The sequence below is a fragment of the Drosophila innubila genome (assembly GCF_004354385.1).
Source record: "Drosophila innubila isolate TH190305 chromosome 3L unlocalized genomic scaffold, UK_Dinn_1.0 0_D_3L, whole genome shotgun sequence".
Lineage (NCBI taxonomy): Eukaryota > Metazoa > Arthropoda > Insecta > Diptera > Drosophilidae > Drosophila > Drosophila innubila.
Genome location: NW_022995376.1, coordinates 5,219,623 through 5,237,290, shown reverse-complemented (window position 1 = coordinate 5,237,290; position 17,668 = coordinate 5,219,623). Strand labels below are relative to the sequence as shown.

Here is a 17,668-nt window from a genome sequence, read left to right as displayed (position 1 = left end):
ATGATCCAGGAAAATGGCCATGCTGCTTTTCTATATTCTTCTTCTCTGCTTTTCCTCTTTCTCTGCTACTTCTGGGTCTTTCTAATGTGCCCAATGAACTTCAGCTGTGCCCACGTTGAAATGGTCAGCAAATCGGGCCAAAGTGACCCAACTGTTTGCACTGTAGCGTGCAGCCCCTGGTCTTTGAATCTCGTACCTGCACCTATAGCTATATACCTATACCCATATGCACCCACCTGGCCAAGCGACCTAATATCCATTTTAAGACCATAAATAGACCGTTAAACGCACTGCGCTAGTTTTGTTTTGATTTTTCATTTCGCTTTTTAGGCTCTGCGGGTTTTTATTACGGGCTATAGCTATAGACAGAAATGCATAGTTATAGGCCCAATTAAAGCGCTTGAACTCGTCTCTCTTTCTATTCTATTCAATTCATTCATTTTTTACTACACAACTCTCTCACACACAGTCACACACAGTTACACACACAGCCACGCTTCATTCATGCATTCAAACAAAAAGTTAATATTAGTTATCTGCATATTTTCACGGTTTCGAATCGCGCTGCCCACCAGCGGATACACACACACACACACACACACATACTCACACTCGATATACACACTCACACTCACTCACAGTTAGTTGCCCGTTGATGTGTGTTGAGAATTGTGGCAGCCACCTGACCAAATTTTCAACAATGCTTTGCGGCAACGTCAACTTGGGATTAGCAATAGATGAATTGTCTAAGTGCTTGTCTATAAAGTGGCGGCTACACATAGAAACTACAAATTCTATAAAGTGGTAATTGGGTTAGAGCTATAGAACCTAAACGCAATTTATGAACATTTTGATTGATTTAAATGTGAATAAAAGTTTCTATTATATATTTATATATTTGAATTTAAACCAATTTTCAATTATTATAAATAAATAATTTATAATATATATTATAATAATGCAAACTTTGTAGTGAAAAGAGTGTAGAGCACTCTAATCAATCAATTGCTTATCTCGAATCTTAAGTATTCTTTAACTATGTAAGTTTGATTTTTATTATACACTCAGCAAAGAAATGAAGATTTCTCAACTAAGTTTTTTTAATGAGCTCATTATTTTTTTTCAAAAATATTTACGCAGAAGAGATTTAATGATTTAAATATTAATGGTAAAAAGTCTTGATTTAAGTCAGAGGCACACTTGTTTTATTACTGATTTATGTTCAAATCATAATCATTCTCCGTTTTCAATTCAAAAACATCTTTATCTACAGATAAATAAGCATTTCCGTGCGAGTTTTCGCTCTTTCTCTCTATTTCACAATCTCTCTCTGTCTGCCTCTTTCTTACACCCTATTTCTCTCTCGTTTTGCCAATTTTTAATGTTAAATATATTCATTATCTATTGCGATCGCATCTTTTAACCGCTCATCTCTATTCGTCTCATTCTTGCTCTCCTGTTGAGTTTCCGGTTATATGGTATTCATAATTAAGTTATTCGTTTGCTGTTGTTATTTACGATATTAACCAGCTGCGCAAATGACAACCAATTGATCTGAAAATAGATGAAAATTGTATGATAGTGTAATTAACTCAATTTTTCACATTGTTTACTCGATTATTTTTTATATTTTGTTTGTTTTTTATTGAAGAGAATTTTATTTGGTTTCTGGCTATGTATGTGAATCTTTATTTGTAGACTGCTAGAGAGATATGTACATATACAGTTGATCAAGTAATTGTTTTGACAATATATTAAATTCTAAATTAGTTTTCTTACTTTCCAAAATTTTATTATGAGATTAAGAATTATTTTTAAAACTATCATTTGTTACTTTAAAATATTCCCAGGGTTCTAAAACCTTTGATCTTTCTCAAAAACACAGGCAATGCCAAGTTAAACCAGCTAGATTATGTATAAAACGCATTTAATATATATGCATATTTTAACTTTACTTTTTATGTTCGTTTTTATGACTTGCAACTTTTCGCCCCATGTGGGTGGGAATTGCATGTGTGTGTGGCATCTAAAACTGCATTTCGACTCTTTTAAAACTAATTTGCATAACTTTATTTTCGTATATTGCATATATGCATATGTAAGTATGTATAATATACATATATGTAAATATATATATTAAAGCAAAATTTCTTGTCGCACTTTGTAATTAGATTTCTCACTCTCCGAGCTTTTTCTTACCACAAATCGCAACAACTGGGCCACAACAGGCCACAGTCGAAAAGACGGACAAACAGACGGACAGACGGACAGACAAAAAGGCGGACAGTCGGACAAATAGCTTGCTAAATAGTTGAGGCGCAAATTTGTAACGAGCCAAAAAACGATGCCATTTGTTGTTGCTTTGAAACAAAAGCGAAAATTTCTGTCTAAAATGTTGCAGGTGAATTTCGAGTGGCATACAAGGAAGGCAAGAGTGAGAAAGGGAGGGGAGGGGAACTGGGGTGACGTGTCTATACATCAACGAGAGTTTGACAGAGATGCAAATGCGAAACAGAGCTACAGTCGCATTTCTTGATTGAAGTGCAAGCGGAAAATGCAAAAGGAAACAACAGAGAAAGAGAAGGAAAACAGAAGAGCAGCAACAACAGCTAGAGACGCTTTTGATGACGTGCTCAGCTGCGCTTTTTTCACTTTTACACACGCATACAGCCACAGCTAGTATTGGCGTCTTAGCTATTTTATAGCTAACTTTAGATACTTTTTAATGGCAAGCTTTTAGCTAAATAACTAGCTATCTTTAATTGTTAGAACTTTAAAATACTTAACAAATAGTCTCTGTCGAAAATAGATTTCTAACTTTAAGATAAACATAAGAAATAATAGTTTTGTCAAGCAGGTTTTATTTTAGATTTTTTTAAAGCTATTTCTAGCTAGATTTTTAGATCAAACGAGCTATTTTAGCGCCTGAAGCTCTGCCAACACAGACACCCACAGCTCATCTCTCTTTTTCGCTTTTACTCTCTATTTTTTTTCTCTCTCTTGCATTTTTGCATTTTAATTTTTATGCCTGGCCTAAGAAATGAAAACCCAGGCAGCTGTGTCTGCCAAAATAGTTGGCAGCCCTTCAAAAAAAAGTCATGCCTCCCCCATCCCTTAACTACATCTCACCCCTTACTACCCCTCACAAACTACGCAACTCGCTCAAGTCACACTTTTAGGCCATTTCTTTTTGCACTTTATGTTTGTCTTGTTGCCGTTTTTACGTTGCTTTTTCATGATTGCATTTCTGGCTCTTTTATAGCTACCTCCTCAACGCTTCCCCCAGTCGCTAATAAATTTGCATATTTTGCCGCTTTGTCAGCAGCACCAGCAGCGGCACCTGGCGCCTTGAGTCACATTAAGCATACGCAGCGTGTAACCCAAAAAATAAAACACTACAAAAAAAAAAAATAATCAAACCTCTGAATCGAAATTGTTTTTTAATGACTTAATTTGAAGCAGCATTTAATAGATGTCCCTGGGTGTATCAAATACCACTTAAATCCTTTAAAGAGGGTGAGCAAATAGGGGGTGCAGCAAGGGAGGTAGAAAGGGAGGAAGGCGTGGCTTATGCTAGCTAAAGCCATCGCTCATACGCAGCGTAGTCTCTGGCAATAAATCATCTGCCAAATGCTGGGCTAACTTTTCAACCACATAGAGGGGGTGGGTATATAGCAGGTTGTCCTTTTGCGTAGGGTGTGTGTGTGTGTGTGTGTGACAGATTTTTGTGTACATTTTGTTGAATATATATTGATTCAGAGTGAGGTCTTCTTAAAGTTGCAATGCTGTGCAAATATTGGAAATACCAATACAAATACGCAAGTTGGACACACACAAATGTGTGAGTGTGCAGAGTGAGAGGGTAGGGGTGTTACACATACATAAACACACACACACACACGAAATAAATTTAACGCTGCTGCAGAAGAAAAGTTTCATTGTTTCACATCACACATCAACTTTTCGCTTACGCTTTGTAGTTTGTCGTTTCCCTCTTTGCTGCTGCTGTGAGGATTATGGATTTTTGTGTGCCACACACACACACACACACACACACACACAAGTAGGGGATAGGGAGATTGCTACAAGCAGCTTGGCAGGCCATCAATTTTGGCCCGCTTCTGTTGCTGTTGTTGCTGATGTTGAGGCATCGTCAACGTCTCGTGTCTCGCGTCTCGCGTCTCCATCAAGCCTCATCATAATGATGCTTGTCTGTTGGTATGTCTGCCACAGTTATTCCAGTCCCCCTTCCTTCCTTCCTTCCTCTTTCCGCCTTTCCCCTGCCTCTATCTGTTGGCTACAATTTCCTTTCACTTGACTGACACCCAAAGCAGCAACGTCCTCGTCCGCGTCCTCGTCACAGACACACACACACACACAGCATACTTACTAACTCATACTCACACACACACATATACCGCAGTCACTAACTCACACTCACACATCCACAAGCATCTCAAGGATTGTGTAACATATTTCTGGCCCCTTTTGTTCTTGTATTGCGCCTTTTTTTCACTTTTTATACCCGTTACTCGTTGAGTAAAAGGGTATATTATATTCTTTTTAGCAGGAAGATCCTATAATTTTAATTTTTTATATTTTAAATAAAAAAAATTAACTTTTTTTCATTCTTAATATTCCTTTTATTACTAACATTGATCCTACTAAATCGCATCAAGATCGACTAATCAATACGATAGTAATGACTGTTTAAAATTTCTTAGAAACGCCTCAAAATATGCAGTACTTTTTTTTAACGACAGTAATTTTAACACCTTTATCGTTTTAGATTAAAATTGAGTAACGGGTATTTTTCAGTCTGACCCTTTCACCAACAGCTTACTTGTTTGGTCATGAGTTGCGAGTGGAGGGGGTGTTAGGTGAAATGGCAGCCACTTCCGGCGCGCTGTCAGTCAGCATCTATGTGTGTGTGTTTGTGTGTGTGTGTGTGTTTGTGTGTGTGCCATTTTTGCGCTTTCTCACATTACACTTGACTTGACTGCTTGCCTGTCTGCTTGGCCGCAACTTCAATTGACCTTTGACTGAGTGCACTCTCCCCTGCCGCCTTTCAACCCGCTCTGCCAAGTGATTCAGCCGTTGTTGGCCCGCATTTTTTGGACAAGTTATGCGGCAGCACGCGCGCTTTCTTTGCCAGGGATTTTTGCTTTTTAGCCTGTTTGCTTTTGGGATTTGGCCCGAAAAAGAGTTAAACTCTTGAGCTTTTGGCTAATTGTTCTTATGTGACTTACATACGCTTATCAGCTTGTCGCCAGTTTCAGCTCATCTTTCTTCTCTCTCTCTCTCCCTCTTTCTTTTACTCACTTTTCTTTGCTCCTTCCTGTTGTGTGTTTGAGGCGTTGCTTCCTTCCTTTCCTCCTTTTACATTGCGTTTTCTGTGTCAGCATTTAAGCTTTTATCAGTCTTTGACTATCGTTTGCCTTGGCTTTTCTTTACCTGCCTCTCTCGCTTTCTCTTCCTCCTCTGTTTCTGTATCCTCTGCTCTTTATGCTCTGCTCTATCTCTGCTTGTTTTATTTCGGCAAGGACACGCCGTCAGCACACACAGGTGAGCATTATTTCACTATTTTTATCTAGTCTCGTGTGGGCAGTTTTAGTTTTCACCCTTAGGGAGTTCGCATAGTGGTTGGGGTGGAGTGAAGGGGTTGGAGGGGAAGGGGTGGCTCCTTCTTTCCTGTCTTTTTACCTCTGCTATCTGTGTAGACTCAAGCGCCCACATTTTGCCATTTTTATAGGTCAAATGTTGCACTCGTTACCGTCTCTCTCCTCTCTTTCTCTCTCTCTATTTCCTTGCTACTTTCATTCTTTTTCCTTGGCACTTCTTTACTTCGTTTCCCGTCTGATTATTCAATAGTTTGACGCTTACTAATTGCATTGCCCTAATTGCCCATGTTGCGCTTGAACTGTGCCAAAATACAGAATAAAAAAAAAAGAATAAAAAAAATCGGAAAAAAAATTGTTGGCGCTTGGAATGTTTAAATGTTGTTTTGGGGCAGCTAACGGAATTGTTGCATGGTTGATTCTGATTTCGGTTGCCCTGCAGCCAATCAAATGCTGCACATGAAGGCTAAAATACTTGCACATGTATCTGTGTATCTGTATCTGTGTGTGTGTGTGTGTATCTGTAGTCATATTCATGTGGAAGATGGAAACTCATTTTGATTGCATTTCCGAAATACTTATTTGATGAGCACAGGATTGTGGAATTGCGGATGAGCTATTCATATCGATATGTTACAGTTGGGCAAAATCGATTACATATGTTTGGTATTTGTTTGTTGTATCTACAGATTGTTGATAAATACATGCAAATAGGTCTATAAAATGCTGTAATGACTGTTTATAACTCCACTAAAAGAACATTTACTGCCCTTAAATAGAGCAGAGATAATGCTATCGATATTTTTGCCAGATAACTTCAAACCCTTTTATAAATAAATCATTGTTATTAAATGATTTTTTAAAGTACATTAAATTTATTGAACCTTTCTAATTAATATATTAAATTTATTGAACCTTTCTAATAAATATAAAAAATTTATCGATCCTAGCAAACAGAGCTATACATGCTATCGATTTTGTTTATTTTAACAACCTCTTTTACATTATTTGAATAACTATAAATTATATATGATCATTAATCGATTAATATCATATGTATTTTACTGTCGATTATAATCAATTTTATATATTTATGCACAAACTTTCGATAATATTAACTATCTATCAGTACACATCGACTAATTCTAAAATTACTTCTGCACACTGTATCGACAGTCACAGATTTGCACCGATTACGACAACGAGAAACGATTAATAATCGAGCAAATAATGAATGTTCAAAATTAAACAGTTTAAACAATACTTACATACAATATGAAGCCACCTTCGCTTTACTATCGATAATTAATAGTCGTTAATCGATAACACCGTCAACTCTTTTATAGGTTATGGCATAGTCGTTTATTTTGTATTTATTTCGCTATGTGTGTTTGTTATTATTAAATTCTTTCATGGTTCGTTTTCATTGGCATGACGCGTGCTATTTTCGCACGTGGAATTTTGCAATAATGTCGAGTGCTGGCACGGTGTTTGGTTTTCGGCGATGTGGTGAAGGGTGGTTGGGGGCGGGGCAGGTAAACAGACAATGGAGGTGATGTGGAAGAGAGAGGGGGGGGGAGTTGGTCGCTTGGCTGCTGTTGATTAAATTCCGCTGATAGCATTGCCGTTGTCATGTTGCTGTGATTTTCCGGTTGACCTCTGCCAAACGTTGCAGTCGCTGTCGACGTCGCTGCCGCTGACGCTGCCAATTTCAGGGCCTCTTTTGATGGGCATTTTAATAATGCAGTTGCTCATACAATTTAACGACTGCTCTACGAGTAAACGAGTGATAGAGATAAAAAGAAAGAGAGAGAGAGAGAGAGAGAGGGAGCGAGACAGACTAAGAGATTGTATCTTTATATTGGCCAGAGCGTAAATGAAGTGCGCTTCAAAATTTCATAATATTCTTGTAAATAATTAAAAACTCAACACAATCTTTATGCCTCTCTTCCTATTCTACCTCTCTCCCTCTCTATCTGCCTTCCACTACCACCCCTCTACGGCGCATTCCCCTCTGCTTTTTGCTGCTTTTTCTATGATTTATGTCAGGGGCACTTAGAGCAAACCGTTAGGAAAAAGCTTTTACTTGGCGTAGTTTTCACTTTTTTTTCTCCCTCTCTCTCCCTCTCTCTTTTAGCAAAAATAAATATGTGGGTGTGCGTGGGTGTGTGTGTGTGTGACAGAGCTGCTCGAGTTGTTTTCAACGTCTAAATATAAAAAGCAAAATAAAAAAAAATTTGTGAAAATGTTGAAAAACATTTTGGAAATGTGACGCGATTTAATGAGAGAAAGATGTGCATGCTGTGCGTCTTTATAGATACAGATACATGTATATATATCTTTTATAGCATTAGCTTATAGCTAAATGCGCTTATATTTAGTTGGATTTTATGTTGATTTATGCGAATTTATAATTTATAGTTTGAGATACTTTTTGGCAAGCGAAATTGGCCCAAACAGTGAGCCATAATCACGTGTGGACACACATTAGTTAGCTAATAAAAAGTATGCATATAAATACAGTTAGTCAAGTAATTATACTGCAAAGAAAAATAAAGTTTTTCTTGTTAAAATAAATCTTAGAACAAATTGAAGGATAGGTTTTAGAAATTTTTATAATTTAAAAACAGATATATAAATTAATTTTATTTGTCAAAACAATTACTTGAGCAACTGCATATAAATTTATCTACTTCTATGGAGTGTTTGTAATCGATAAAACGCTTCCAATTTGGACTTAAACATTGTTAATGAAAATATAATTATGTTTTCATTGGTATTTTGTGATACACACGAGGCGATAAGCGAGGCGCCCTCATGATAATTGTGTGTGGAAAGCAGGCAAGAGGCGGAAGAGTGGTCGTGGCAACTAGAACACGTTGAACATGCAAATGCAACATGAAACATGTTTGTAGATACATCAATTCCTTGGGCAAACATGTTAATGCCTCGACTAATTGAACTCAATCTCTTTCAGTCGCATTCTCTCGCTCTCTCTCTCTCTCTCTCAGTTGTAGCTATAGAGCTGTGTAGCTTAAGTATCTGTGCATCTATTAGATACATTATTTTGGCCATTTCATTGTTGACAGTCTGCCGCAGCCGTTGTTGCCGTTGTTGTGTTGTTAAATTTAAACACTCTGTGCTATTTGGTTGCCGTCTTGTGTCTCAGTTGTCGCTTTGTTGCTGCTGCCTCTGAAGGTGAATTTATGGCGCACACATGTCGCTAGAGACGAAGCCAGAGACTACCTCCGTTTCTCTGTCGCATTCTCTGTCGAGTTGTTCCCTCTCGCTTGTGACATATGTCGGCCCCTGGGACAAAAATAGATGCATTTCGTTATGTAGGGGGCAATTTTTCAGAGGCAACAACACGACACGAAGATCATCGACTCTTCTCTCTCTCTCTCTAGAATTATTACTTTTCTAACTCGCTCTCTTTCTCTCTCTCTCTCATTCTCTTTACAGATTTGTTTAAAAATATAGAAAATATATATATTAAAAAAGAAGAGGAGCAGAAAGACGCGCCTGGAAAAGCGGAGACACAAAGTAAAGACGTCACATTAGTTATAATCATTAACTTTGTTCTACATGCATGCGTGTTAGACTATACAAGAAGACAATAGACAGGCACCACTGAAGCAGCAGCAACAACAACAACAACAACATCACCACCACCACCACCACCAGCAGTAGGCACCACTGCAACCCAACAGCGCACCTTTGAGAGAGGCTTCTCTATTAGGAGATAGAGATTTTTCGTGCTCACCCAAGTTTGGAGAACAGCCTCAAGATTCTGCCCTTTGGAGCCAATTTTCGTCTGGAGACGACACCAGCCGAGATGCACAAGATCGCAGCTGCCCCACCGGCGGCCACAGCGCCAGCTGGCACACTGGAGGCGCCACTGGCAGCGCCCAAATATGGCACACTCATACCCAATCGCATCTTTGTGGGCGGCATAAGGTGAGTTCTTCCTGTCTACATAAATATAGCCCATCTATCTATATGTCAGACAGGTCAAAAATCTATAGAAATCTATAAACGCTAAGTAAATCGATTAAACAATTTTTTTTAATCCCTTTTCAGTAGCACTTTATTATCCAGTTTGCATAGTTTTCTATTTTAAAAAATATACACAGTCATGCCCATTTTAATTAAATTTTTTTTCCATTTAAAATTATATTTTATTTTTAAAAGGAACTTTCAAGTTGTAATGAATTGTTTTTACAGTTTTTGTTTCTTTTTGGGTCTTATATTTAATTTGCTGTAATCTTTATAAGTTGTCATTTGTTCCAACACATGAATTTAATTATTTTGCTGCTATTGACGAATAAAGTGTTTTATTGATAAAAAAAAAGTTTATCATTTTGCATTCATAAGCCTAAATTGGTTGATTTTGAACGTACGTAGTATGTATTTACAGAAAAATATTTATTCATTTATTTGTGTGACTCATCATTAAAATTGAGCAAATGGAACAGATTTTATATTTTTTCAGAATAAAGATCTAACATTTTTAAATATATTTAATTAGAGTCGGTCTAGAAATTGTTATTAAGTATACAAAAATGTATTCAAGTTTATTTTAACAATTATAATATAAATATTAAAATTAAATTCAATACTGAAATTCTGTGGATATTCTGAGGAGTCTAAAACTATAGTTTTAAAAATATGAGCAAAAGCACTGGAAGATTAGATTCCTTATTAATAAAATTAAAAATGAATTAAATGTTATTTAGTTTCAATTAATTTGTATATTAACTATTGTTAATTGAAATTTATTAAACTTATTTTCCTGCTTCCATTGCAGCGGCGACACCACCGAGGCTGATCTGACACGCGTCTTCAGCGCCTATGGAACCGTGAAGAGTACAAAGATCATTGTGGATCGCGCCGGAGTCAGCAAGGGTTACGGATTTGTCACATTTGAGACGGAGCAGGAGGCGCAAAGACTGCAGGCGGATGTAAGTACCGATTGTTTACGCTAATGTTGCTAATGTCGCCTGTGTTTAATTTTTTCCATCGACTTATCGATTATCGATTATTGTTTTATACGATGCGCTTTGTACCGGTAAAGTCACACACAGACACACACATACTCACTCACAGTTTAATCACCATACTACACTAAAAAAAAAAATACAGCAAAAAAATACAATACATTCTGAAAGTATGAAACGCTATAATGTGCTCCGATCTTTTAGGGCATTACCTGACCCTGTGTGGTGAGGTGAGGTGAGGTGTGGTGTGGTGTGGTGAGCTGCGGTGCGGTGCGGTGAGTTGTGTATAGCAACCACCTCGAGTACTCAGAGCCACTCAACCACTCAGTGACGTCGTCCACACCCACAACTGCTGATCTCTCCTCTCTCTGTCTCTCATATTCAATATGAATGAGTGTACATATATATATATGTACTCGATATGTGATTTATCGATGGTATCGACGGTACGAACGGCACTTTTGTAATTCTTATGTATTTCTGTATTCTTCTAATTGCGTTTTTGTTGAGTTACGTTTCTCGAGTTACGTTTCCGTTGCGTTACGTTACGTTACGTTACATTCTTATCATATATTATGCCAACACACAATTCACATACAATCCACACACACACACAATCCACACACAATCACTTAACATAGATTTTAGTACGATATCAATTGCAAGTCCTTGTAAATGCATATATACATTATATATATAAATAATTGATAGCTCGCTTTTGCGAGGGCTGTCCCATTAATTTCTTGTATTTGTTGTTGTGCGTAAAAACGTTGCGTGTGTGTTTCGATAACAACACCCCTCCCATCGATGTTTATCGATAGGCCAACAACTGATTGTTGCAAAGTTGAGTTCGTTCTTTTTTTTTTGCACCGTTTGTTTTTAATACGTTTACCAGTTTTGCTGCAATTAAATAAATAACTCAATTTTTAGCTAATTACATAATTATTATATGCCTCAGCTCGGTTCTAGACTAGACCATAGTGCATTTTGATATTTAACTTTACGTATATATAAACTATTCATAAATATATATATACAGTATGTCAAGTAATTGTTTTGACAAAATGAATAATATTTGGTAAAAAAACTCCTTGTTTTGGGTTAGTTTCATTTTTATTATTAAATTTTTTCTTAAAAAAAATAGAAAAAGATACAAATAAAACATTTTTTCATTTTAAATATTGTAAAACCTTTCACTTTTGCAAAAAGAAGTATTTTGTTTTGATTTTTTTATTTATGATATTATAATATATTTTATTCTTTTTTACTTTGTCAAATAAGTTACTTGTTTAACTGTATATAATTTCAATTGATTTAATTTCTATTTTTATTATAAATTCCTGATTATCTCGGGGGTTGCCATAAAAGTTCATTGTACGCGCGGACTTGGGGGAATATTCAGCGGCAATCAATCGCTCCCAGTTGGCTAAAACCCACACAGCTGCGCTGCCAATGCTGATGTTGACCAAGTCGGGTAAAAGCGGGTTTCATTCTTGCCTAAATAAAGTCAAGTTCTGTGATTGGTTTTCGAAAACTGAACCTTATTAGAAATGAACTTGTGTGTTTCAAGCTGCCTTTTTGATTAAGCATTGCATAACACAACAGCAGCTGTGTTTCTCTCTCACTCTCTCTATTTCTGTCTCTCTTTGTCTGCTGTAGGGCAGCTCCTTTTGTGTGGCATACATTAAGTGAAAAAGTTTTCCACTTGTCATTAAATGTGCATTGTTATTGCGCTGCTGGCATTTTGCACATTTCTCTGTGTGTTGCACGCATACACATTTGAATTTCTCTCTGTGTATGTGTGTGTGTATATATAAATATGTACTTGTGTGTTTTGTGCTTGTGTCCTTAGTAAACGCCTCTAGGCAACAGCAACAACAATAAGATTTCTGCACACAATGCTGCCAACAGCCGTGGCATCGTTTAACGAGATTTTAATGTGCATACAACACTCACACACACACACACACAGCCATATATATACCCCTACAATACACACACATTATACACACATGTCTAAACATTTGCACTAATTAAATTTCGGTTATCAAAAGTTTCATTTGTTACCAAGTTTTTAAGCCACAAACTGCCAAATAGAACGTCCAAAGCCTTGACAGCCTATAGCCTACAGTCCTACAGCCTTGTAGAGCCTCTTTTTAGAGTCCACAGTTTAGTTTACCTTTTAGCTATTCTCCTCTCACTTTTCTTGTAGTTAATTAGCGTGCTATCTCACTCACTCACACCCTCACACACACTTACTCGACTCATCTATTGGTGCCTCTACTAACAATTGTGTCTCTGTTTTTTAATAGCGCACTTAATCCACACTATGTCATATGAAAGTATGTCAAGTAATTATTTTGACAAAGAAAATTTGCATATTTGGTTTTTTATTTTAAAAAATAGTGCCAGCTATAGCAATTATTATTATTTTAAAATATAATTTATAATACGATACTCAAGATATTTTTTTTCGTAAAAGAAATCCAAAAAAAAAACCTCATCACGAGGTAAAAGTCTAGTGACGAAAGTCTAGATGCCCCAAAATTTTTGGTATCCAATTTTAAGACGAACAATATTCAAAGTAATATATACATTACAAAAGAATAATAATTATAGTTAAAAATAGAAATAGTTCGTCACTAGCGCGGACTACCGTCCGCAGTGATTTAAATCCAAAATACTTAATAATATAATGATTTTTAATAAGTTTTTTTTATTCATAATGATCAATTTTAACTATTTTTTTTATTTTACTATTATTTTAAAAAAAAACTAACCTTTTTTTTATATTTAAGTTATGGCTTTCTTAAAGGATTAAATTAAATAAATTCTAAATAACCAAGAAACTAATATTTTTTTAAATGAAATACTTTTTATTTGTCAAAATAACTAGTTGACTAACTGTATAATTAACACTTACATACACCGCACACACACACACATACACACACACTCCTACAGCACACTTCAAAGCTTTCTGTCAATAGCAAAATTGAAATGTAACTTTGACTTCGTTTTGGGTCAAAATGCGTTTATTAAGGCGCATTGCCAACTGACCAACTGTCCCTAGAGCTGACGGAAAGGGCGAGAAAAGCTGGAGGGGGGAAGGAGGACCATAACTGAGCGTCTTCTTGTCCTTTTTGTGTCGGTGTGTGTGTGCGAAACAAAAGAGCCGAGGATATGGAAGCCCTCAAAGGGTTCTTAATTAAATTCAGCCAAGACAGTGGAACAGAAGTGGGTCTCGGGCTGTGGCCGCATCCCCCTGCATCCCCCTTACAGCACCCCTCCCCTACATCCAGCAAGCGGTCTTACTTCAATTCTCGTTTCATCACTGTGGGTCGGACGTCTTTTGTTATGGACGTCTTATCCTTGTGTGTGGACGTCTTTTATACTTTTGAAGGGGCGTCTGTTTGCCCTGCAGCGGTCAAAGGATACGCCAGAATGGCCTAAAAGAATAAGAAAATATCTAGCGAAATGAGTAGAAGAAAGCAGAAAAGAATGAAATGTAGGCCTCGAGTCGTTTAACAACTTTAAGGGAAAAAAGCAGCAGCAGCTGTTGTTGTCGTCCGCAAACATTTGCTTAGGACATTGAGAGGTTGATGATGGTTGAGGCGGAGGCGGAGGCGAAAAAGGGGGAGGGGCGTGGCTTTGTGTTGGCTTTTCATGCATTTCAAGTGCAAATCGCTGCGGCTATCAGCGTCTAATTGCCAATTAAAGATAAACTGACCCATGTACACGGGCATAACAGACAGTTGCGACAGCTCTTAGATTGGGAAGACCATTAAATGGCTGACGGAATTGGCGTAGACTAGAGATGGCACTCTTAAACGATAGTACTTGGAAGCTATCGAGTGTGGGTGACAATAATGAGAAGGGAAAGTAAGAAAAAGCGGTTATTTTCAACGGTTTATAAAAAATTTGATAGAATTTGAAGCTATTTTGGACTAAGGTTGATACTTTTATCGAAAACAAAAATGAATTGTTAGATTATTCACTAGAATTCATGCTTTAATGAAATTTTTTAGCAGTAAAAGAATTTAATAGAACATAGTTGCATACGAAATAAAGGCTTTTTGACAAAGCAACCTCTCTTAGTACCTAAAATACTTTAGCTCTTTTTTTGTAGAAAATTTTAATAAGCTAGCTACTATAATTTTGCAACTTCTGAACTTTTTATTTTACTTAGGCGTACTAGCTTAGGTCTAATTAGAAATCAAGCGATGTCGACTAGGTGGCAACCTCCGTCAAGTACAGTACAGTCCTTTTAAAAACACTAGTTAGACTGATATGGCTGTATTAGAAATAAATTAAAGTTTTCGATCAGGTGGCAACATCGTTCCAAAACTTAGAACAGTGAGGTAGCTTCTTGTAAATTAAGTTATTAATCAGCTAAACTATGCAACTAACAAGTGTCAATTGACAATTTCAATTTTGAAGGTTAGTTTTTACACAATTTAACTTTTGTTTGAACTGTACATTTTATTTTGATTTTTGACAATATTTTGGTGTTGGCGTTATGATTAAATTAAAGTTGTTATTTGAATTGTTTCGGGTGTGTTCGTTTGATAGAAATAAATTGATGAAATAAGTGCGAAAACTGAAAAAAAAAACTGAAACAATAGCTTGTTTTAAAACGCTTTTCTTGAGTTGATTTATTATTCAAGTTAAATTTTACATTTTTTATGTGTTTATTTTATGAGTTTTGTTGTTGATTTGTGTGCCGCGAAATAAAAAACAAACAAACGAAAATAAACCAAAACCAAAAAGCAAATAAAACATTGTTCATTTCGATTCAATTCGAGCTGCAGTACATGACATTTCGTAATAAACAATAATATAATTACACACATACGCTATAGATAATATACACACACACACACACATGCATACATAATCGTACTTTTTTTGGTAATGGTTTTTTTTGGCTTGGCACGTGTTTTTCTTCAATCTGTTGGCCAAGTTTTTTGGGCTCTGAAACCAAAAAAAAAAATAAAATAAAAAGCAGATAGAAAAACTGAAAAGTTCAAGTAAATGTTGAATACAAAAGATGCCTTTTAATTAATATATACATAAATAATTTTGTTGTTCTTTTTTTTATTCTTGAGAATTTTATTATTGATGCTGCTGCGTTCGATTTTGGATTTGAATATGAATTTGAATATTTTCCAATTTGAATTTCGTTTGGCATTGTCTGTTGATAATGCCACACACACACACACACACACACACACGTTAAAACAATTTACACTGAGTGACAAAGTTCTTTAACAGTTTTCTAATGTATTTGCTCATCACTACATATTGCTTTTTCTCTCTTTCTCCCTCTCTGTTGCTCTCTCTTTCTCGCTCTCAGGGTGAGTGCGTTGTGCTGCGTGATCGCAAACTGAACATTGCGCCGGCTATCAAGAAGCAGGTGAGTTGGGTAAAAGATACAAATCTATCTAGCAACTAGAATGCAGATACATTGATTTTCCCCCCCGAATTGTAATTTAGCCAAATCCGCTGCAATCGATTGTGGCCACAAATGGAGCCGTTTATTATACCACCACACCGCCGGCACCGATCAGCAATATCCCGATGGATCAGTTCGCTGCTGCCGTTTATCCGCCAGGTGAGTAGTTATCGATAGCCGAACGATAACGATAAAGATATCGCAATATCATCTCTGGCCTTAGGTTTGAGTTCACTTATTTTTATAGCGGCCCCTTAGTTCGATTTAAATCAATATTTTCTTTTTTATATTCCATTTTTTACTCTCTTTCTTCTTCTCGTAACACAAAAAATAAAAACATCATCAACAACTACAAAAACAACAACAACAACAACAAATAAACAAACTTTGTTTCGCCGGACAAATTAATCAACACTAGTTACTGACTTTACAGCCGCTGGTGTGCCAGCCATCTACCCACCTTCAGCCATGCAATATCAGCCATTCTATCAGTACTACAGTGTGCCAATGGTAAGTGAAAAAATACATACAAAAAAAAAAAAAAATTTATATATATTGTATACTTATTAAAAATGGGATAGAAGCTCAAATTTGGTTTGATTCTTTAAAATTAATTTATGATCAAGTTTTGTATATTGTATATTCGTTAAAATTGGAATGGGAGTTCCGAAGAAACTACTCGTCAGAATATCAATAACACGTTAGGATCTCTTCTCTAACTTTAAGGTATAATCAACTTTTGTTTTCAAACGTGAGCTAACGAGATAAATTAAAGACTATTAAGTAAATACCAACAGTGGAAAATTAATATATATTTTTAAGTACGGAAAAAAAATGTGTAGAGGATAATGTTGAGCTCTAAATAATTTGTGCTATACAGAAGTTAGGATAAACATACAAAAGTTGTCTATAAAGGAGAAATTTAAGAAAACTTTGCACATAGAAAAACGAAAAAGTTTTAGAAAATTTTTCTATTCAAAAGTTCAAATGTCGGCAAGATAAAATAAGTTGGGCTATAGTTTGAGCAGTTAAAGTATAGAATATACCAACTATCCTATAATTCAGCTATCGGTAATTAAGATATCGAGATGTTGGGCTATTAAGAAGTTGAACTTAAGTAAAGTTATTCTTTAGAGAAGTTAGTCTTATTAGAAATTATATACTACTTTAAGATATGTATGCATATATATATATATATCAAATTTTATGCCTTGAACATTATTTCGGTAGATACAGTTGCCGATAGATGGCGCCAATTAAAATTCCTTTAAAATTTACTATAGTTTATTTTTCTTAATTTGTATTTTTCAACACTATAAACTAATTTGAATGTCCTTTTCTATTTTCGTTCACAGAATGTACCCACCATCTGGCCTCCAAATTATCAAGGTAATTAAAGCGACGTTTCTTCATCGTCTTGCTCTTCTTGTTCTTCTTCTACTACTTCTTACACTGCCTGTGTAGAACACCGCTTGCATCACTCTTTCTCTCTCTGTCACTCTCTCTCTGTATCTATCTATCTCTATCCTTTAGCTTGCATTGCTCGCAGTAATTGCTGTTAGTCGTTTTACCGTTATTATTGTAGTTTTCCACACACC

At 36.0% G+C, this 17,668-nt stretch overlaps 1 protein-coding gene across 7 annotated transcripts in view; it reads left to right on the top strand.

Moving 5' to 3' along the window:
• LOC117788749 (protein boule) overlaps positions 1 to 17,668 on the top strand; it is a 31,655-nt gene that overhangs the window by 9,247 nt on the left and 4,740 nt on the right. For 3 of the 7 annotated variants that reach the window (XM_034627596.1, XM_034627595.1, XM_034627600.1), the window contains 6 exons: positions 9,081 to 9,575; positions 10,426 to 10,579; positions 15,972 to 16,040; positions 16,112 to 16,229; positions 16,489 to 16,580; positions 17,426 to 17,459. In XM_034627596.1, the coding sequence (XP_034483487.1) occupies positions 9,454 to 9,575; positions 10,426 to 10,579; positions 15,972 to 16,040; positions 16,112 to 16,229; positions 16,489 to 16,580; positions 17,426 to 17,459 (589 nt within the window). In that variant the 5' untranslated portion in view covers positions 9,081 to 9,453. The remainder of the gene's footprint in view (positions 1 to 9,080; positions 9,576 to 10,425; positions 10,580 to 15,971; positions 16,041 to 16,111; positions 16,230 to 16,488; positions 16,581 to 17,425; positions 17,460 to 17,668) is intronic. The other 4 variants (XM_034627598.1, XM_034627601.1, XM_034627599.1 and 1 more) reach the window with 3 other exon arrangements.